Raw genomic sequence first — 22,436 nt, forward strand, 5'->3', positions numbered from 1 at the left:
AGCTTTTTTACAAGGTGGGAGAAGGGACTGACGCAGCCAGCCAGTCCCTTCTCCCTCCTCAGGGAAAAGCCCCCAAGAGCGGCCCGCTCTTTAAAGGGTGCGCGGCTCCTGCGGGCTTTTTTACGAGGTGGGAGAAGGGACTGACGTGGCCAGTCAGTCCCTTCTCCCTCCTGGGGTAAAGCCCTCAAGAGTCACACAGAGCTTGTGTGCGGCTCTTGGGGGCTTTTCCCACCTGCCTCCCCCCTGCATTCGCTCCATAAGACACACACACATTTTACCTTGCTTTTTAGAAGGGAAAAAGTGTGTCTTATGGAGCGAAAAATACGGTATGTCCTATAACATGGCATCTTTTGAGCTCTGGGGAGGCCCAGAGTCTCTGCTCCTGCTTTTCCTTGGTAACAATAAGACTTGGTTTTTTAATGCATGCAGGCTGGAGGCGAGCACTCTTGACATGGCTAGCTAAGGATGGGGTGCTGTCTTTACAGCTTCCACACAAGCTGGAGCAAAAAAGCATATTCCATTTTAGGCTGCTAATCTCTAAACTTACTTATAAATAGGAGTACATTCTGCTGTAAATGCCGTAACCCCCATTGAGTTTTCTTTTTTTACAGTCAAGTTGTGTATAAATTTTATGAAATAAGTAAATAAAAAAAAACCTGACTCCCCATTCTGTTTGCACATTTCCAGGGAATTTCCTGTGGACAATCAACATGGCAGCCTGTGTGAAGGAACTGCTCTTTCATCTCCTAGCTGAATTGCTTCGCAAAATTCATGGGCTAGAGCAGAAGAAGAACCCAGCAGGGTTGTCTTCCTCCATTGCTCTTCAGCTCAACCCTTGCCTGGCCATGCTGATGGCTCTCCAGTCAGAACTGCACAGGTTGTACGATGAAGAAACCCAAAACTGGGCATCTGGAAATGCTTGTGGCGGATCTGGGGTTGGAGGAGCTGACCAGGGGAGATTTTCCACTTACTTTCATGCTCTGATGGAGGTCTGCCTGGCCGTGGCAGAAGTAACCTTGCCGATCAACATGAGCATCACAGCCAATGTGATGTCCTCGACCAGCGGCCCAAATCTAAGCGATTCTTCCTCCTCCTCTTCATCGTCTCCTGGGCAGACCCCGCAGAGCCCAAGCCTCCTGTCAAAGAGGAAAAAGGTTAAAATGAAGCGAGAGAAGACGACATCTTCAGGGAAGCGGACTTCATCCCGAGCTGCCGAAACGGACACCGCTCTGTTGAGCATCGGCGGGAGCAAGCCAGAGGACATGTTGTGGTTCCATCGGGCGCTCACCTTGCTGATAATCCTCAGGCATCTAACAAAGAAGGATCCCCAGGGGCTGGGCGTGACCAATGATGCCGTGGCCGATGCTTGCCAGGCCTTGGTTGGGACAACTGCTCACAGCCGCTTGCTGGTGATTTCGGGGATCCCCACCCACTTGGAGGAAGGTACTGTGCGGAGCGCCATCCGCAAGGCCTGCAATGCCCACGGCGGTGTCTTCAAAGATGAGATCTACATTCCAGTCCAGGAGGAGGAGCCTAAGAAAACCAAGGACAAAGCGGAGGGAGGGGAATGTAAGACCGAGATGGACAAGCCTGTGGTCTCCAGCAGCGTGGACAGCTTGGACATCAGCAGCTCCAGCAGCGTCACGCCTGCCATGAGCATCAGTGCCTCTGCTTCCACCAGCCAAGCCTCTCTTTGTAGCTCCCAGGGGATCTCGCGGACCATTAGCGATATCTCCGTAGACCAGTTTCAAGCTGGCCTGGAGATGGTCATTCCGCCTGGGTTGCTGGAGCCACATGTGGTTTCCAGCCAGGAGAGTTTAGACCTTTCACTCTGCAGCACTGGGAGTCTGGGCAGCCTGGGGAGTATCGGGGAGCAGCTTGACAATGTGGAAACTGCATCGGTGTCGGATGTCGGGTCTATGTACACTGTTACTTCTCTGGACAGCCAGCCGGTCCCCTCGAGGCCCATCAAGGGCTTTGCAGTTGTGGAGGTAATTGTTTTCCGCAGAAGAGGATGTAGCGGTAGGGGAGCCAACCCTTTAAGGTAGCCTTACTAGCCCTTGGAGACCTGCCCTGTTCCTCTTTATCAGCTTCCACCACCCTCTTATGTGTCACCTAGGGCAAGGAGGCAGGATTCCCACTTTTTAAAAGGTGGTCTCCATGAGAGTGAGGAAACAGCCAGCCAAATTCCATATATATTGGTGTTATCACCAGGTTTTTCCTGTGTGGTGCCAGCATGGTGTAGTGGTTAAGAGCGGTGGACTTGTAATCTGGTGAACCGGGTTCAATTCCCTGCTCCTCCACATGCAGCTACTGGGTGACCTTGGGCCAGTCACACTTCTTTGAAGTCTCTCAGCCCCACTCACCTCACAGAGTGTTTGTTGTGGGGGAGGAAGGGAAAGGAGAATGTTAGCCGCTTTGAGACTCCTGAAGGGGAGTGAAAAGCGGGATATCAAATCCAAACTCCTCTTCTTCTTCTTCTTCTTCTTCTTCTTCTTCTTTAAGGTAGCCTTACTAGCCCTTGGAGACCTGCCCTGTTCCTCTTTATCAGCTTCCACTGCCCTCTTATGTGTCACCTAGGGCAAGGATTCCCACTTTTTTAAAGGTGGTCTCCATGAGAGTGAGGAAACAGCCAGCCGAATTCCATATATATTGGTGTTATCGCCAGGTTTCTCCCTGTCACTGCAATATAGATCTTGGCAGGAAGGATGTGTCTCCTCTGCTTATACATGATGGGTATTCTTAACATGACAGACAAGGGATAGCATAATTGCACCACAGCAGGTTGATCTGGATAGGATAGGCTGATCGTACAATTAGTTGTGACTTTGGTACCTCTTAGTGTGGAGTGCAAGTTACCTCTTAGTGTGGAGAGCTGACAAGTATGTGCTTGAGGCAGCTTGAATTAAAAGATTATTGGAAAATCTGTTTGCTTCCTATGATGAACCTGCTTCCTGCACTCTGCAGTTGTCAAGATTGTTCCATGCTGCAGGGAGGGAAAGGAGACGTACATCCATTTCTCTTGAGTCACAACAAACCGCATCGCATTTGGAGGCTTTGCATGTATGTCAGACAAAACAGCAAAGAGACTCTATGATTCCGTAAAGATTAATTTGTCCTACTATGAAAAAGCTGAGGAGGGAAGAGCGTGCAGTTCATGAGTGTATCTGTTTAACTAAGTTTCTGCCTTACGAAAGAAGCTCAGGCTACAATGAATTAGCCTATAAGGTGCCACAGAACTCTTTGCTGTGTTTTCATGCAGCCACCTAACATGATGTGAGGATGGGCCATGGCCAGACTTTGGTTCATCTCAGTGGATCCTAGGCCTGGCTAAAAAGTAATAATGGTGGCTCTCCTGGCTTGTAAGATGAGGTATATTTCAATGCAAAAGATATTACTATATTGGTACCCAGCCATCTTAAAATGGACTGTGGTGATGCAGCAGTTTAATTTCATTTGCATGGTATTCTTATTCTTATTTATTATTAACAAATTTCTTACCAGCACTTTACCATAAAGTCAAAGTGCAGATTACAGCACTGTAAAAATACAACATTAAATTAGATTAAAACAATTTGCAGTTGGGTGAGTCCTAAAATATATAATAGGTTCTTCATCTTGTTTCGGTTTTGGTTTTTGGTTTTTTTGCAGAATTTGGGATTTGGAGGAGGCAGAGCAGATTGATTATGTCAGAAGTGAGTGGGAAAGGGTAGGGGAGAATGCAAAGCAGGTCAAGAATTCAGAGTCATAAGATCAAAAGAAGCATTAGCCATTGATTGAAAATAACTCATTTACCTTCATAATTTACCTGGATTGTGTGTTTGTTGAAAATAGATACGATCCCGGGCCAAGATAGAAAAGATCCGAGCCAGCTTATTTAACAGCAGCGATTTGATTGGCTTGTCGAGTCTAGATGGAGAGGATGAGCTCATGGAAATGTCGACGGAGGAGATTTTAACTGTCTCAACTGTGAATCAGAGTTTGTTTGATACACAAGGGAGCCCTGCACTTGAAGACTATTTCAATGACAAGACCATCAAAGGTGTGTGTTCAATTATGTTTTGAAAGCACTTTGCACTCGTGCTATGTGTCTTATGCGTGTTTGAGAAGCAGACCTTCATTTCATTTCATTGGGGTTTGTGCAAGAGAAGAGGTTTTGCTGCCATTGTGAAGTGAGCCAAGTTCAAGGCACTGCTGGAGTTCAGTTATCCAGACCGTTAAGCTGCAGCCCGATGTTAGGCTACAAGTCCCCTCTCCCCTAACCTTTGCCTACGCTGGCCAAGACTGATGGGAATTGAAGCCCAATGCCACAGTCTTTCACAAGAGATACAAGAAGCACACGTTTTCTGGCAGCGATTAACAAATTGAACACCCATTAAATAGTCTTCAGGCCTAGGTCCAAAAAGATGGGTTTAAGTGTTGGATAAACAAGAAGAAAGCTGTTTTGTACTGGCTTTTCTTTTCTTTTTTAAGAAAAATATTTATTGCAGTACATAACAAAGTTGTGTATCAACAAATAAACATGAACCGTAATGCAATACAAAAGCTAATTGTTCATTCTGTTGACAAAATTACAATAGACAGCCTGGCCTCTGCACAGAAATGTGAAAAACCTACACAAGAGTAACTTGAGTCCTTAATGCAGTGGGTCTTTTCACAAGTTTCCATGTGTTTGATCTTGTACTGGCTTTGTCCCATGGCCATTCTTAATATTTTGACTTCCCTCAGGTGACAAACTTGTGCCAGGTGCCCGCGAAGTCCTCACGGAAATATTTAAAAGCTGCCTCCATTCTGAGCAAATGCTGAGCTTGACACCTGCAAAACCAGCCAAAGTGGCAGAGATTTACCTCAGCAAAGAGCAGATTAACGCCCAGACACCAGGAAACCTGCTGCACACTTTCTTCACCAATGTCCGCCCCCCAAAGAAAGTTCTTGAGGATCAGCTCACCCAGGTTAGCATTAAATGTTGCATTGCTCTGCTCTGTGCTTTAGTGGCAGCCATGCCCAAAAGAGAAGCTCTGCGACTAGGGGAAATATTTGTTTTGTGTTTCCTTGTATGAACCCTTTTCCTCCTGATCTCTGGAGCCACTTGTGGGGGCTTCTTTCTGGCAAATGTGCTCAGCCTTGCCTTATAAGTTGCAGCCCTCACTGTTCTTTCCTTCTGTGCTTTGAAGATCCTGAGAAAATACGGGGCTCCCAAGCCAAAGTTTGACAAGAGCAAGTACAACAAGGCTGGCAAAGAGCAGCACCCGGTGAAAGTTGTGAGCACCAAACGGCCTGTCACAAAACCCCCCGCCAAGGAGAAAGCAGTGCTCAACAGTGTCAGGTGAGATCCTTTGACCACTCTGGCTCCGCTCCCAACGCTTTTCACGCAGCTCCTCTTTGAAGCGCCTCTCGGTTTGGCACTTCAGTCCCCAACTGGAAATGCAGGAAGTGGCTTAAGGGGAAGCGGATGCGGGGGGACTCACTAAAAGTCATGCACGGCGTGAAAGCCATCCACTGAGTCAAAGCCTCTTTCTGGATTTGGTCCGGCACTCCTTGCAGTGGGCATCAGGTTCATCTCTTTTTGTAAACTGCTTTGAGGACTTTTGTTTAAAATTTGGTGAATAATAATAATAATAATTTTTATTTATACCCCACCCTCCCCAGCCAAGGCCGGCTCAGGGCGGCTAACAAGCAATAATAAAAACAAGTTGAATGAATACAACTTAAAAAACAACATTAAAATATTGAAACATTAAAATATTAAAATGTAGCCTCATCGCAGGAGGAGAAAGGAAAAGAAAAAAGAAAGAGGGGGAGGGAATCAAATTGGCTCCAAGCCAAAGGCCAGGTGGAACAACTCTGTCTTACAGGCCCTGCGGAAAGAAATCAGATCCCGCAGGGCCCTGGTCTCATGAGGCACAGCAATCCACCAGGCCGGAGCGAGAGTTGAAAAGGCCCTGTCTCTGGTTGAAGCTAATCTAACTTCCTTAGGTCCCGGGACCACTAGGGTGTTGCTATTTATGGACCTTGAGGCTCTCCGTGGGGCATACCGGGAGAGGCGGTCCCGTAGATACGAGGGTCCTAGGCTGTGAAGGGCTTTAAAGGTCAAAACCAGCACCTTAAATCTGACCCTGTACTCCACCCGGAGCCAGTGCAGCTGGAAAAGCACTGGGTGAATATGCTCCCATGGCAGAGACCCTGTGAGGAGCCTCACTGCAGCATTCTGCACCCGCTGGAGTTTCTGGGACAGCTTCAAGGGCAGCCCCGCGTAGAGCAAATTACAGTAGTCAAGCCTGGAGGTGACCGCCGCATCCTGAAGGTGCACGTCTTTATCCTGGCCTTTGACCCCTGAAGTGTGTTTTCAGGACCCACCCTATCCCTGTGAAGGTTTTCACTGTTTTTAATACTGAATTTTAAATTGTCATAACCCTCCCTGGGACCTGCTAGAGTAGTAAGTTTGATTTTGATGATACAGTGGTACCCCAGTTTTCAAACGGAATCCCTTCCGAAATGTTCGAAAACCGAGCTGCGGCTTCCCATTGGTTGCGAGAGCTTCTTGCACTCAGGAGAAGCTGCATCTTATGTTCGGGTTCCGAAAAATGTTCAAAAACGGAAGCATTTACTTCAGGTTTTTTGGCGTTCAAGAACCAAAACGTACGACAGTGGAGGCGTTTGGAAACCAAGGTACCACTGTACTTTAATAACAACAATGATTCATCCTTCTGGGTATTTTCTGGGACTTAACAAATGCTTTGGATTATCTCTGTGTTCTATATACAATTGCTTTGCACAACTACAGTGCAAACATACTCTCTGACATGAAGGTTTTCCTCACATTAGCAGGACTGCTTTGAGTGAGAAGAAGCCGACTGTGAAGCCCAAATCCCCAGAGAAAAGCAAGCCTGAGGAAAAGGACCCTGACAAGTCTCCCACAAAGAAACAGGAGGGTAGCTGCCCGTTTTCTCTTTTAGGCGTCTGCAGAAACACTCTGCCCAGTTGCTTCCCTAGGCGAGATAAGTGAAAAATACTTTCCAGGCAACACATTTGCAGCATCTGGCTGCTATAAGCTCATCTGGGTTCATACACGTTCATTCAGAAGAGATTTCCTCCAACACCACTGTATATTTGCAACAAGTGGATGTACTTAGGACTTAGGAAGCATGTAACGTCCCAGTCCTTATCTCGGATAGCTTTACAACAAGCCCTCTTGTGAAACTTCATAGCCATTCCCCATTTTCCAGGGTGAGAGCAAGTGGCTTGCTCAAGGTCAAGGTCAAGGAACTGGTGGCTGAGCCATGAGTTGGTGTCTGTTTGCTGGCCCTGTCATAGGGGGGCCAGAACGCTCCACTGCTGTGCGCCTTAGGAGCAGGGTTTTAAGCAGGTTGTGCCTGGGCTCATTTTGCAACCCATAAACGTTTGTTTGTTTTTTATTTAAATATTTATAAATACATTATCACAAAACAGTAATGATTGCAAATTATCAGAAAAGGAGGAGTAAAATGTACGCAGGAATCAAATGTTAGTTTGGTCCCTTTAACCCAGTGGTTCTCAATCTGTGGGTCCCCAGATGTTGTTGGACTACAACTCCCATCATCCCTGAGCTCTGGCCTTGCTAGCTAGGGGTGGTGGGAGTTGTAGTTCAACAACATCTGGGGACCCACAGCTTGAGAAAGGCTGCCAGTATAAACCTTCCCTTTGGACGTCTTTTTAGGAGTTTGTTTTTTAAATACAAAAATAGCTAGGAGGGGCTGTTGCAGTGATGTGACCTGGGTCCAAGAATCTTGAAAAGTCACACCTTCTATTGTCTACTTCACAGGGTTGCCTCAACGCCCTAAGATGGTCAGAAAAGGTCTTGCTTTGAGTATTCTCACCACCAGTTTGAGTGGCCCCCTCTGTATAAAACTGTCTAATAAGCCATGTCACTTGCAGTAGCCTGGAGAGCCTTTGCAGCATATGCTATCTTTATTTTCAACATCTGGACTAGATTTATTCCTTCTTCTTTGGTGTGGCCCTTATGCTTTACTGCCTTGAAATTATTTCATTGCATATTTTAAAAATCTCACATGAATGCCATTTGAGAGCTTGTGTTCCAAGCTAGAATAGAAGGAGAGGCGTTTTAACTTGAAGAACTAGAAACTGAGTGGGGGAAATGACATGTTAGAGCAGTGGGGAGTCCGCGTCTCTCTCTCCCTCCCCCCCCACTCACCGAATACTTTGTTTACCTTTCACACCCATTTCAGTTCCTGAAGAGAAGTACCTGACACTAGATGGATTTCACAGATTTGTCATTGACCGGGCAAAACAGGACATCCGTAGCGTGTGGCGAGCCATTTTGTCGTGTGGTTATGACCTTCATTTTGAAAGGTAAAGAATTGGCTTTCTTCTCCACACTCTCCCTTTGGCGACCACACAGGGTCCCCGGACGTTTCACCGTCTATTGATCCCTGTGCCACCACTTGATTTCTCGCTGCTTCTGCCACCCAGGCCCTACCTGGGACAATACTGAGTCCAGTCAGGGTTAAATTGAAACATAAACTTCCGTTTATTTATTGTAGTTTAACAAGCGTATGGTTTCATAAATGGTATTGGTCAATTACATTCATGGGGTGCCTATCCAGACCTATAACTTCCGCTACCTGCTCTCACTCACTAAACCACCTCTCAGATATTTACTTGTCTTCCTAGCCCCTAACTGTTCAGCTTATTTTGCTACATGCGCTGCTCTGGTTCTCCAGAAGCGGCTTAGTCATGCTGGCCACATGACCCGGAAGCTGTACGCCGGCTCCCTCGGCCAATAAAGTGAGATGAGCTCTGTTACCCCAGAGTCGGCCACGACTGGACCTAATGGTCAGGGATCCCTTTACCTTTACCTTTAACTCAACCTACCCACAGACTCTATCCCAACTCACTCCCACTCCAACCAACCACCCAACTCCCAACAAACTCCCCAACAAACTCCTCTACCGACTCCTTCCTTTGCTCCTCCCAGAGCTGCTTTTATAGTCCCACTGACTCCACCCCCCTGGGTCCTGACTGGGCAACCTGTTTAACTATTTCACCTCCAGCACTCTCTCATATATGTTAACGTCACCCACCCACCCCAAAAAAAGTTTCTTTTGCAAAAGAGGAGCTGAATGCCACTCAACTCACACCTGCCCCATCAAGAGGTGAATTTTGGCAAGTGCCTGGTTGAAAACATTTGTTATGATGCACGTGCTCAACAACTGTGCAGGGTTCAATCTGCCCCTGTTCCTCCAGGTGTGCCTGCATCGATGCCAGACATGCCCAGAAAGCATCCCGCAAGTGGTCCTTGGAAATGGACGTCGCCCTGGTTCAGTACATTAACCGGCTCTGCCGCCACCTGGCAATTACACCGGCTCGGCTGCACCCACATGAAGTGTACTTGGACCCAGCTGACACTGCTGACCCGCGCGTTTCCTGCCTGCTGAGTATGTGTGAAGTTCTGAGCTGTGGGACCTTCTTCCTCCCAGATACTGGGTGCCTGGACCAGTTTTGGGGGCAGGTGTGCTGAGGAGCTCATGGCCCGGCTGGGAATGCCTTTATCCTTTGTCTCATCCCCTTCCTCTCAGTTCCTGACATCTCTGTTCAATTGCAGACGTCCCTATTGAAAGCCTCCGCCTGCGCTTTGCTCTACTCCAGTCCCTCAACACCACTTTGGAGACGTTCTTCCTACCGCTAGTGGAGCTCCGGCAAACGGAAATGTACACCAACAGCATTGCAGCGCTTCTCCAAGAGGCCAAAGGTCAGGGCTTCTCATGGACTGGGTGGCCGGGTGATCCCTGGAGGGTTATAATAATAATCCTATTGCTAACGCAGGAAACTAAAATCATGTCGTTCCCACCACTACAAAGACCGATGTGAAGAAGTCATTCACATATCAAACTTTTTAGATCTTTCCTGTCAGTTCTGCCACCTTTTCATCACAAGGTTTTGGTGCTTCAGAGGAGTCGTGATTAATTTTCCTTTTGAGATGTGATCTTACAAGCTTTTGACTGTTTTCTGTGTTTTCGGTGCCCTTGTTAGGTTGCTGTGAAATCTTAACGTGGATCAGTCAGAGCCTATCTATTCTTCAAAATACATATCCAGGGCTCCTTTCTTTAACATTTAAATGAGTACTGCTTGTTTTTGTTCTGTTTTCTTTTGGTTAAAGTGGTTTTGTTTCATTACTCTGCTGGAACAGAAGCTAAGGACCTAAACTGCCATCTTGGTCAAGTGTCTGCTTCTCTCTCTCTCTCTCTCTCTCTCTCTCTCTCTCCCCCGCCAAGGTTAACAAACAAAGAACTGTTGTGTCTATTCCTTTAGGATTCATCTTTTATGATACAAAAGTGGCTGTCATGAACAGAGTGCTAAATGCCACTGTGCAAAGGACGGCGGATCATGCAGCCCCCGAGATCACCCTGGACCCGCTTGAAATTGTTGGAGGTATGGTAGTCCTTCTTTGCTTGTATCTGTAGAAATAAGCAAAGGAGGAGGAAGGAGGGAAGCGTGCCTTTGGAGCTGATGGAATTCAAATTCCTGCCCACACCAAGCTCATTTCTTTGCCTCTCCCTGCTTTTGCACAGGAGAGATTCGTTCTTCAGAGAACTCCTACTTCTGCCAGGCCGCCCGGCAGCTGGCGTGTGTGCCATCCTCACAACTCTGTGTGAAACTGGCCAGCGGGGGAGACCCAACTTACGCCTTCAACATTCGCTTCACAGGCGAGGAGGTCCATGGCACAAGTAAGCAGCTTCTACTTTTCATCATGGGCTGCCAGAAATTTTACTTGCAGCAACTATTTTCAGAAGTAACAAGCCACCAGCACTTTAGTAAGCTAGTGGGGAATATTTAATATGAAAATTCACCCAGATCTTTTTCAGCAAGAAGGCATCAGGGTATATCTCCTGCCTCAAATACAGCCCACTCAGGAAAACGGTGCCTTACTCCCCCTTTTAGATCCACAAAAATCTGAGAAGACACTTTAAAAAGAATCTATTGATGGTTCTTGACCCCACCTTACACATAAAACTAGAATAGGCACCCATGTGCATTGGAGGGGATATAGCAAAAGAGAGACCTGTTGGCGCAGGCCTTGCAAATGTGCACACATTTTGGGGAGAGGCAATGAAGGAAAATTCTGAAATATTAGTTGGCACCGGTGCCTTTATACCCCAAACTGTGTCTTCTATCACTTTTTGATGAGTCAAATACAGACCTAACATGTAAACCATAGTAGCTGCCCATTCAATCATATCGCAGGGCTGGAAGGTTTTTTCTTTAAATACAGTGGTGCCTCGCAAGACGAAAAGAATCCGTTCCGCGAGTCTCTTCGTCTTGCGGGTTTTTTCGTCTTGCGAAGCAAGCCCATTAGCGGTTTGGCGGATTAGCGCTACAGTATTAGCGGCTTAGCGGGCTTAGCGGATCAGCTGATAAGCGGCTTAGCGATCAGCTGTTAAGCGGCTTAAGGATCAGCTGATAAGCGGCTTAACGATCAGCTGATAAGTGGCTTAACGATCAGCTGATAAGCGGCTTAGCCAATCAGCTGATAAGCGGTTTAGCGGCTTGGGAAAAGGGGGGGGGGAGGAAAAAAAACCCGCAGGAACTCGCAAGACATTTTCGTCTTGCGAAGCAAGCACATAGGAAATTCGTTTTGCGAAGCACCTCCAAAACGGAGCGGGTTTTCGTCTTGCGGGGCACCACTGTACTTGGTTCAAATAAATTAATGTTTGTTTCATTTCTGAGAAACTGACTCATAAATTAAGGGTTGCTGGGCGTGCAGCTAAACCTATGGATTTTGCCTTCATTTGGCAGCCTTTGGAAAACTGATTTGCATTCAGGACATTTGCTTTGTGTTATCTCTGCATCAGGTTTTTTTTTTGTTGCAACATCTAATTTATTGTGTAGTCTCTTGAGAATGAACTTTATTATGTAAGGTGATGGCTTTGAACCCTGTTTTTAAAATTTTGTACAGGGTTTTTTCTCTCTCTCTCTCTAACAAATGGCTGTTGGCTCCAGCAGCACAAGTTGAGTTGGCTGGTTAAGAGGACTCCTTTCTGGGGGGCTGCTACCCCAAGCACCACGACTGGCTGTGGCTGCGCAGCTCTCAAAGCTTCATCTTCCTTCCTTCCAGGTGGTTCCTTCCGTCACTTCTTGTGGCAGGTCTGCAAGGAGCTCCAGAGTTCACTGCTCTCCCTCCTCTTGCTCTGCCCCAGCTCAGCAGTCAATAAGAACAAGGTATGCTAAGCCAGTGCAGAAGAAGGGGGAGCTGCCTACTGCCATCCTTGTGAAGCTACAGCTGATTAACGCTCTTGCTGCCGCTGCTGCTGGCCACAGGGAGGCACCATACGTTTTGTTGTGATACGGCCAGGGCCGGCCCACTCATGAGGCAAGGTGAGGCGACCACCTCATGCAGCAGGATCACAGGGGCAGCAGATCCGGACTCCAAGGAATGCATCGCTTCTACTGCCACTGCAGTGGCATCAATGGCTGCAGCACACTTCTTGGAGGCTGGATATTCCACCTCTGTGGAAGGCCCACCCCCTCCATGCACTGAGAGTGGCCTCTCAGTGAATAGGAGGCACTGTTGGTCTCCTTCCATGTCTAGGGAGGAAATGGCATGAACTGCCCTCTGGGGTCTCCTGGGCTCTGTACCTGCTCAGCATGGTTCAGAGTGGACCCCTGCCCATCCCCTGCCCCATGAGAGCCTTGGATTCCTATTTCAACTGTTGGATAAAGTTGGTTTGGCCCCCCTTGTTTCCAGTGTGGCTCTTCGCTCACCCCTTCTTCCCTGGTGGTGGAAGCCTCCATTTCGTGATTTGGCTCCAATGCCAAAATGTCTTGGGCCGGCCCTGGATAGGACATCATTTTTAGTGGAAAAGAGGAATACAGTGGAACCTCGGTTTTTGAGCGTCTCGGAAGCCGAACCTTCCGGCTTTCGGACGCCAAAAACCCGGAAGTAATTGCTTCCGTTTTCGGACACACCTCGGAAGTCGAACGACTTCCAAGGCGTCTTTCTCCATTTTCTCAATGGATTCCACAGACCATCCATTGAGTCTTGGTTGTTGAACATTTCAAAAGTCCAACGGTCTTCCGGAACGGATACCACTGTACATCTTTAATGAATAAATACTATTCCTGGGCAGATTCTGCCTTCCTGGCTAATGCTGTTCTCCACCATCAGGGCAAATACATCCTGACACCCAGCCCCATCAGCTATGGGGAGGAGCAGCTGCTGCATTTCTTCGGGCAACTTCTGGGCATTGCCATCCGGGCAGACGTCCCCTTGCCCCTGGATCTCTTGCCCTCCTTCTGGAAGACTTTAGTTGGAGAATCACTAGATCCAGATGTTGACCTCCAGGAGGCTGACATACTGACCTACAACTACATCAAGAAATTTGAAAATGTAAGTGATGCTTCCTCCCCTTCCCTTAATTTTCAGTCACCTGTAGAAGCTGCTGGATGACAGACTATAAAAGGGAGTCCTGATTGTTTCAGCCAAGATCTATCTTGGATTGATTGTGGGTCTCCTTTCATCACTCTGTCTACTTTGGTGGCATCCTGGGGAAATCCAGTGGGGCTGAGTGTGGGTCAGACTGCAGGTTGAGAATCAGGAGAGCCAAGCAGCCTGGAGATGTGCTTTACAGTGCACCAAAAAGTGAGGCTAGAAATTTTCAACATTCTTTTATTACAGGTTTTCCCCACCAAAAGTCTCTGTGCATCTACAGCCCCTCTTGTGTTAACCACCCTTTTAAATAACCCATAGATTTACAGTGTGAATCTCAAGGCCTCTAAGTACTCAGATCAGAAAGGGCATGCACCCAAATGATAGACATGCCCCATTTATCTGCTGGTTTGTCTTTAGAGTTTTTAATTTGCGGTTTAATATTTTATTGTTTTACAATGCTCAGAGTGCTTTATATGGGCTGAAAGTTGTATAAATACAGTGGTGCCTCGCAAGACGAAAAGAATCCGTTCCGCGAGTCTCTTCGTCTTGCGGGTTTTTTCGTCTTGCGAAGCAAGCCCATTAGCGGTTTGGCGGATTAGCGCTACAGTATTAGCGGCTTAGCGGGCTTAGCGGATCAGCTGATAAGCGGCTTAGCGATCAGCTGTTAAGCGGCTTAGCGATCAGCTGATAAGCGGCTTAGCGATCAGCTGTTAAGCGGCTTAGCGATCAGCTGTTAAGCGGCTTAGCGATCAGCTGTTAAGCGGCTTAGCGATCAGCTGTTAAGCGGCTTAGCCATCAGCTGATAAGCGGTTTAGCGGCTTGGGAAAAAGGGGGGGGGAGGAAAAAAACCCCGCAGGAACTCGCAAGACATTTTCGTCTTGCGAAGCAAGCACATAGGAAATTCATTTTGCGAAGCACCTCCAAAACGGAAAACCCTTTCGTCTAGCGGGTTTTCCGTCTTGCGAGGCATTCGTCTTGCGGGGCACCACTGTAATACATTTCCAAATATATGCACAACATGCTTGACCAGTAGACAGCAAAGAGCTCCCAACTGTCAAAGCAGAATCCACCAGGAATGTCTGCAAAAGCCTCTCTGGAAGGAATGGAACTTTGGCAAGAACTCCTGCAATGCTGGTGGGACTTGGGTGAGAGAGGCTTCCAGGGAACTGTGCTGTCAAAAGTTCCGCTCTGTTTTAACCACTATTATGTGCGCACTCCCTGTCTCTCTCAGAAATGCCAAAATCAAGATTGCTGCTCCATTTTGCAGCATTTCCAAAAAGCATCTGTCTCTTGGTTCACAACTTAGGCAGAGTGCTGTGTCTTAAAGGAGCAGTTTTTTTCTTACAACATATGTCATAGTTCTGACTCAGCAATTGAGGAGCACCTCCTCAATGACATCACAGATAGATACATGCCAAAGTTATGTCTGTTGTTGTTTAGTCGTTTAGTCGTGTCCGACTCTTCCTGACCCCATGAACCAGAGCACGCCAGGCACTCCTGTCTTCCACTGCCTCCCGCAGTTTGGTCAAACTCATGCTGGTAGCTTCGAGAACACTGTCCAACCATCTCATCCTCTGTCGTCCCCTTCTCCTTGTGCCCTCCATCTTTCCCAACATCAGGGTCTTTTCCAGGGAGTCTTCTCTTCTCATGAGGTGGCCAAAGTATTGGAGCTAGTGTGTCTGAAGGAGAATGAGTGCTCCTGAATGCGACCCAGGTGTCCTTAATGCCGGCCCATCCTCATGGGCCCAAGGCTACCTCAGTGTTTCTGGAAAGGCCCACAACAAGTTTAGGAAAAATGGATGGATCCTGTTTTCTGTCCCTTCTGGCTCCAGCACTCTGGAGTTGCCACTCATCAGGGCCTTGGCCTCCCCTAGCTAGTAGCTGCCCTATTCTCTTGCCTGCTCCAGAAGTCCTCTTGCCCTTCTTCTCAGCACCTTTTCCAGTCTTCACAATGCCCTAGCAATTTTCTCATTTCTGCAAGTCTTCCTTCAGTGAGCCAAGGCCAGGTGTCCTCCCACAGTGCCTGGTGGCTGTTGTCCTTCTGTATATACACCTGTGTAACATGAACCTGCTCCTCCCGTTTAAGTGAATTGGGAGCCCCATCAATCGGCACTCCGGCTGCACTTTGCAGATCATGTAGGCCAGGGCATTGAGGCATTTGCTTTGCCTGGGAAGGCTGAGCCAAGCCAGATCCTGTCACATTCCTCTCTGGTACTGTAATTCGCTCTACGCAGGCTGCCCTTGAAACTGTCCCACAAACTCCAGTGGGTGCAGAATGCTGCAGCGAGGCTCCTTACGGGGTCCCTGCCATAGGAGCATATTCACCCAACGCTTTACCAGTTGCACTGGCTCCCAGTGGAGTATAGGGTCATGTTCAAGGTGCTGGTCTTGACCTTTAAAGCCCTTTGTGGCTTAGGGTCCTCGTATTTACGGGACTGCCTCTCCTGGTATGCCCTGGGACGTGGGTGGCGCTGTGGGTAAAACCTCAGTGCCTAGGACTTGCTGATCGTAAGGTCGGCGGTTCGAATCCCCGCGGCGGGGTGAGCTTCCGTCTTTCGGTCCCAGCTCCTGCCCACCTAGCAGTTCGAAAGCACCCCTAAGTGCAACTAGATAAATAGGTACCGCTTTATAGCAGGAAGGTAAACGGCTATTCCGTGTGCGGCACCGGTGCTGGCTCACCAGTGCAGCTTCGTCACGCTGGCCACGTGACCCGGAAGTGTCTTTGGACGGCGCCGGCTCCCAGCCTCTTAAGTGAGATGAGCGCACAACCCTAGAGTCGGTTACAACTGGCCCGTACGGTCAGGGGTACCTTTACCTTTACCTTTACCTATTTACGGGACTGCCTCTCCTGGTATGCCCTGCAGAGGACCTTAAGGTCCATGAATAACCATAGTTTAGAGGTCCCAGGCCCTAAGGAAGTCAGACTATCCTCCACCAGGGCCAGGGCCTTTTCAGTGATAGCTCCGACCTGGTGGAATGCTCTGTCCCATGAGACTAGGGCCTTCCAGGATTTAACCACCTTCCGTCGGGCCTGTAAGACAGAGCTATTCCACCTGGGCTTTAATTTGAATTTCAGCCTGATCTTTTCTTTCCCTTCCCTTCCCTTCCCTTCTCTTCCCTCCCCCTCCCCTTTTATGAAGATTACCCGCTCCGAGACCCCACAGCTAATTTCCCCCGGGCCGCCCCGCTGGTCCAAGTAGGACTAATTCAGCCAGCCAGACCTGGTGACTATCTAATGCTTATTAGATGGATTTCCCCCAAACTGATTTCTGAACTTTAAATTTTATTGTTATGCATGTTTTTATACTGTATTTTATGCTGCTTTTACAATTAAGTGTTTTAAATTTGTTGTTAGCTGCCCAGAGCCCGGTTTTCTGAACCGCGAAGGGCGGGGTATAAATAAAAAATTATTATTATTATTATTATTGGTGTTGTCCTAGCTGAACGACGAGTCGGAGCTGGAGGCCCTGTGTGCTGAAATTGCTTCCCAGCACCTTGCGATGGAGAGCCCTGACTGCCCCAACAAACCGAGCTGCAAGTTCACATACCTGACAATGACGGGGGAAGAAGTGGAGCTGTGCACCAGAGGCAGGCACATCCCGGTTGTGTGAGTAGCAGGGGTCTTTGGGATAAAAGGATTCGTGTGTGGGCAGTAGAGGGGGGAGGCTGCATCATGGGAGTGTGGCGAGAGTTTCACCCTGGAGACCTGACTGTCTGCCTCTTTCCCCTCAGGTGGGAGAACAAGGACGTCTATGCAACAGCCATCCGGAACCTGAGGTTACGCGAGCTGCACAATCCAGAGTGTGCGACGGCCGTGAGGGCTGGCCTGGGCTCCATTATCCCTTTGCAGCTTCTGACCATGTTGACTCCCCTGGAGATGGAGCTGAGGACCTGCGGCCTCCCCTACATCAACCTGGAGTTCCTCAAGGTGCGTTGCTGCTTCCCAGGCTGCAGAGTGGAACCTTCCCCAGCCAAAGGTTATGCAAACCTTGTAGCTGCGTCCAGAGGGTTGGAAGAATCCAGTAGTATGGAGCCTTTATTTATTAGATATCGGATCCAGTTTAAAACATGACTCAAGTCCAACAATACAGTGCTATGATTCTGGTAGCAGAGGGTGGAAATGAGCCAGAAGCTTGGTGGGGGGAAAGATCCATAAGGTTTGGGGTCCTCAGGAACTTCTCCCGCTTGCGTCATAACTGTTCTCCCTCTCCCCCTTTGTCTTTTGTGGTGGGCAGGCACACACCATGTACCAAGTGGGACTGATGGAGACCGACCAGCACATTGAGTTTTTCTGGGGGGCGCTAGAGATGTTCACACAGGAGGAGCTCTGCAAGTTCATCAAATTTGCCTGCAACCAGGAGCGCATCCCCTTCACCTGTCCCTGCAAAGATGGCGGACCAGACACTGCGCATGTCCCTCCATACCCCATGAAAATTGCACCTCCGGATGGCACTGCAGGTGAATGGGCCACTGGGCTCTGAAAGAGCTTTGTTTGCATCTTTGGGGAAATGAGTATTTTTACCAAATCTCACCAAGCTGAGGACTAAGTTGACAGACAAGCGAACATCCCAAAATGTTGCGATGAGATCAGATTATGCTTCTGACATCACTTTGACTTTCAAAGCAACTGAACCAAATGGGAGTGAAACCCTTCATGACTGTTGGGGGCATTGATTTACTTTGCTGTGTTTGTAAAGTTCATTGATGTTTCATCAGGAAAGTGGTATATAAATTGACAGAAAGGCTTACTGTGCAAGACACACAATGCAAGAGAAGAAAGGGGCAGAGGGAGGGAAGAAGAGAATAAGCAAATACACAAAGTTCTTCTCCAGCTCAGGTGTTGAAGCATCATTTATATATGGGAGTTGCCATATATTTGCCCTAGTTTCCCTCCAGATCTCTCAGTTGTCTGGTTTCAGAGTTTAGAATCAATGTCTTAAAGGTACCAAGAGCTACTAAGAAGGAAAAAAAGCTCTTGCCTATGGAGCAGATTTAACCGCCTCTCTTCTTTTCTGCGGTTCTTTGTAGGTTCCCCAGACTCACGCTACATTCGTGTTGAGACCTGCATGTTCATGATCAAACTTCCTCAATACTCCTCCCTGGAGATAATGCTGGATAAACTCCGGTACGCCATCCACTACCGTGAAGACCCTCTCAGCGGCTGAGCTGCAGAAGTCCTTGGAAGAGGCTCCTGCCCAGCTGAAAATTGACACCGAACGGCGACAAGGCGAGAGTTGAAGGCTGATTCCTTCCTCCAAACCTTTGCCTCTGCAATGGCACTTGCAGGGAGGCTTCCATTTCATACTTGTAGGCTTTTGTGGTGGATGGGTTGTCTTGTTTGTGAAATATTTCTAGGGTAAGTTTAGTACACAGACTGATGTTCACAAACCTTGAGATCCTTACCTTTCTTTCATAATTAGAAGAGTGCTAATCACTGAATGGGAAATTAATGAAGCTTTCAACGCAGAGTGCTCCCCGCTATCATTTCTGAGTGCAAAAATGGAGCGGCTGCCACTACAGAAGCCATTGACACACAACAGAATCCTCACTGGGGCAATGACTGAAAATCTTCCCTTCCTGCCAGGGATGCGGGTGGCCACTTCACAGCATTCCACACCTCCAGGTTTTGGTGTCAATTCACACGTTTCATTAAAGAGAGGTTCTATAGAAACAAGTTTCTGGGTTCCATCACACCACAAGTATGAATTACTCTTTTGCACACACACAGACGTGGTTCAGTGGCTAAAATCCACTGGCCCTGCCTCTTGGCTCTCTACAGTTAGCAAAGCCGGTGGACGCCCTGCGACGTTTTTGTACTCAGAAATGATCACTTGGAAATTATTACTACTAAAATGTTGCATCCAGAAAGTGGGGGAGATGAGAAGCGTCTGACTTCCGAGGTAATGTTTTACTCTTTCTTGGGAAAGTTACAGGCACAATCCGCTCTGTCTTGCTGTTTTGTGGCTTTCTTTTTTGCTTCATTGGGCTTTCCACTGGGTTCCTACACAAAGGGAGCTACACAAGAGCGGAGCTGGGTGGAATGGGCCTATTGCAAGGTGCACCCTGCCTCAAGACCCATCAAGCAGACACATTTCCCCCCCTTTACTAATATGAAGTGTTGTGGGTCCTGAAGAAGGTAGTGTTGCTGGATTGATCCATTTCTGGGTTGCCTTCAAACCCAAGATGCAGTGCTATGTAGGAGTTTAAGTGCCAGTACTTGATTCTAAATCTTGTTTTTTTGGCCTGCGAAAGCCTCGCCCGCAGTTTTGCAAGATGTAAGCTAGAGCCTGGCGAGAGACAAGAGTCAGAATAGTTTTGCTTGCCTGTAGCAACGGAACAGCTGTATTTATTGTATATAACTGTGAATACTGGTAATTATTTGGGCTGCATGGTGTGTGGAAGGAGTTCGGGGAAGAGTGTGAAAGGAAGAGTGTGACTGTTTTTAGAGTTAGATCTTGGCTTCCAACTTCCATTGTCAGAGAAGAAGAACTCACACCTGTTTAGGTATCACTTTCAGCTCTTGAGCCTTGCCCATTTTCTGGCCAAAGTGGGCACAATGCGTTCAGATGAAAAACAAGTGTCGCGTGAAGGACATGCTGGGCTGAGCTTCACCCAAATCTGGCTGGTTTTGATTTGTTTTTGAATTGCCCAGCTTTCTCTTAAGGGAACTTCTCGCTCAGTCAAATACCTCACAGGCCTTTCTGTTGCCAGCTGTGAATATGAGGAAGCTGTTGCTGCTGCCGTTCCTGCTGCTTCCTCCTCGAGGACGTAGGGACGTTGGGAGTCTCCACCCCTCGGCCCAGAAGCATGTGTGCTGTAAAGTGACTTGATGTATATTTATTCCAACTATTTATGGTTGCATTTAACAAAACAAAATGTCCTCCATGGTGTTTACACCCCGCCCGGCGTAAATGGAGTTTCTGTTTGGGAACATTTTGTATCCAAATCTTAAGCCCTTCATCTGCGTTGTGGATTCCTATTTTGGAAGAGCAGGTAGGGACAAGTTAAAGGGTGCTGCTAAGACTGAGCAAGTGGCAAAGAAATCTGCCCTGGACTTCCTGAACCCATCAAATTGGTTCTTGTTCACTGTATGAACATTGACTATATAGTCTGCAGTAAGAGTGTCTCTCACTACTCTGGGTTGTGACTTTTTATTTTTAACTTGAATATTCATTCCGAATGTAAAGCTGTCCTAACAACAGCAGAGAATATGGATGTTGAGGCATTTAAGCTTATGTTGAGGCATCTGTTTTGCTATTTATTACACACTGTTAACCTGTTTTAAGTGCTCTTGGTCAGGTATGAAATATCCAGGCTAAAAGGGAAATCTTACTACTTGTCTGCTCCTTAATCTTTTGCCTGGAAACAGCAACCCTGTGACCTCCAAGCTGCATTCACCTACAGAAAGTTAAAACTACTTGAGATGAGGAATTGCAGGCTGCCTGATCTCTGGCTCATTTGGAGATGGGTTTAAAGCACTGTAGTTTTTAATTTGTATTTAATTACAGCAAACGTGTAAATATTTTGTACAAAAGGGAAAAGTGAGCCAAGGGATGCCATTCCTCTTGTGCAGACGGGGCTCCCAAGTTCCTCCTTCTGCCCAAGGGAGATGAGCTACCAAGCTGACAAGTGTGTTTTGTTTGCCTTTTTTTTGTTTTGTTAATTTATTTTCTGCTTTCCACACCTCGATTCTACTGCGAAGGTCTCCCCTTAGAACTGTTGTCCCTTCTCAACTATATCAGATACAACCTTAGCTTTCCTCCGTAAACCCACCACAGTGCTTTGCCCCTGGAAATAACATTGCAAGGTTAGTTGCCACTTGTTTTTCAGAAGTCTCTTTGGCTTTTCTTGTATTTAATAAATGCTTACTTTTGGTGGAAGTGTCCTTAAAGCTGCTTTATATATGATCAGCTGGGCCTAGAGTATGTTTGTGTGACAGAGGCTTCCGCTGACCTTCACCAGGCACTAGGAATCACTGGAACCAGAATGCCTCAAGGGGCAGAACGACAAACCTCCCACCCAGTTCTTTTGTGCAGGCTTTCAAAGCAGCATTGTTGATTGTGATAACTGTTTATGTATCTGTACAAACTTTACTGGACCAGTCCCTATGAAGTCAAGAAAGGAGAGGCTGGGCATTTGCTAAATGCACCTTGAAGCCCTTTGCAACACATAATATGTGCCAAAATGGCAAGCTAGTTGCTGAGAGCAGAGACTAGAGCTGGGCTGCCTTTTGTCATTTGGCTACTGAAAACAATTAGAGAGTGCGCAAAGATCTGTAACTAACTACTGCCAAGGCTCTGTCATACTTTGAATTCTGTTACTAGACTTTTCATGTACCCACTGAGTTCTTCAGAGGGAGTTCAGGGTGATCTTTAGCTGCATTAATAGAGCAGTCTAAGCAGTGAGCAGAGCTACTATTTTAGCCTTCATTGCTAGCAGGAGCAGCTCTTGTTTTTCTACCGTCCTTTTTGCATTCTCCACTATCTCACAGCCAGGGCTCTGTAGATGAGGGGATTTTGGCAGTTCTCATAGAATTGTAGGATCAGAAGGGATTCGGAGGGTCATCTAGTCCAACCCCCTGCAATGCAGGAATATCATTGCCCTATTTTGTGTGGGGGTTTTTTTTTAACCAAGATCAAGGAGTGAGTTTGGGGCTCTGTTTGGACACCATTTTGAAACAACACGGCAGCTTGAACCGGCTGATGCCACCACCTCCCCAAACTGACTTCTGCAAGTGAGGTGCATGTGGCTCAGGCCGCTGTTTCCCATAATGCAGCAGAGGCGGCAGCAGCTGTGATGTGGGAGGTGATGGCAGGGCCTAACCACCACTGAGCTCTGGTGTATTGGGGGACTATTGTATTTAATACAGTGGCACCTTGGGTTAAGAACTTAATTCGTTCTGGAGGTCTGTTCTTAACCTGAAACTGTTCTTAACCTGAAGCACCACTTTAGCTAATGGGGCCTCCCACTGCACAATTTCTGTTCTCATCCTGAAGCAAAGTTCTTATCC

At 47.6% G+C, this 22,436-nt stretch overlaps 1 protein-coding gene and 1 long non-coding RNA gene across 5 annotated transcripts in view; one reads left to right on the forward strand and one right to left on the reverse strand.

The window, feature by feature from the left end:
* HECTD4 (HECT domain E3 ubiquitin protein ligase 4) overlaps positions 1-21,306 on the forward strand; it is a 111,942-nt gene extending 90,636 nt beyond the window's left edge. For 3 of the 4 annotated variants that reach the window (XM_081017223.1, XM_081017226.1, XM_081017225.1), the window contains exons 61-76: positions 688-1,991; positions 3,835-4,042; positions 4,729-4,952; positions 5,175-5,326; positions 6,826-6,932; positions 8,226-8,349; positions 9,244-9,434; positions 9,602-9,748; positions 10,309-10,428; positions 10,569-10,724; positions 12,113-12,216; positions 13,163-13,384; positions 16,867-17,033; positions 17,159-17,354; positions 17,662-17,884; positions 18,455-21,306. In XM_081017223.1, the coding sequence (XP_080873349.1) occupies positions 688-1,991; positions 3,835-4,042; positions 4,729-4,952; positions 5,175-5,326; positions 6,826-6,932; positions 8,226-8,349; positions 9,244-9,434; positions 9,602-9,748; positions 10,309-10,428; positions 10,569-10,724; positions 12,113-12,216; positions 13,163-13,384; positions 16,867-17,033; positions 17,159-17,354; positions 17,662-17,884; positions 18,455-18,591 (3,782 nt within the window). In that variant the 3' untranslated portion in view covers positions 18,592-21,306. The remainder of the gene's footprint in view (positions 1-687; positions 1,992-3,834; positions 4,043-4,728; positions 4,953-5,174; positions 5,327-6,825; positions 6,933-8,225; positions 8,350-9,243; positions 9,435-9,601; positions 9,749-10,308; positions 10,429-10,568; positions 10,725-12,112; positions 12,217-13,162; positions 13,385-16,866; positions 17,034-17,158; positions 17,355-17,661; positions 17,885-18,454) is intronic. The other variant, XM_081017224.1, reaches the window with a different exon arrangement.
* Positions 1-22,436, reverse strand: part of LOC308483601 — a 202,136-nt gene that overhangs the window by 100,210 nt on the left and 79,490 nt on the right. The window lies entirely within an intron of this gene.

Source organism: Podarcis pityusensis (assembly GCF_964106645.2).
Source record: "Podarcis pityusensis genome assembly, chromosome: 8".
NCBI lineage: Eukaryota > Metazoa > Chordata > Lepidosauria > Squamata > Lacertidae > Podarcis > Podarcis pityusensis.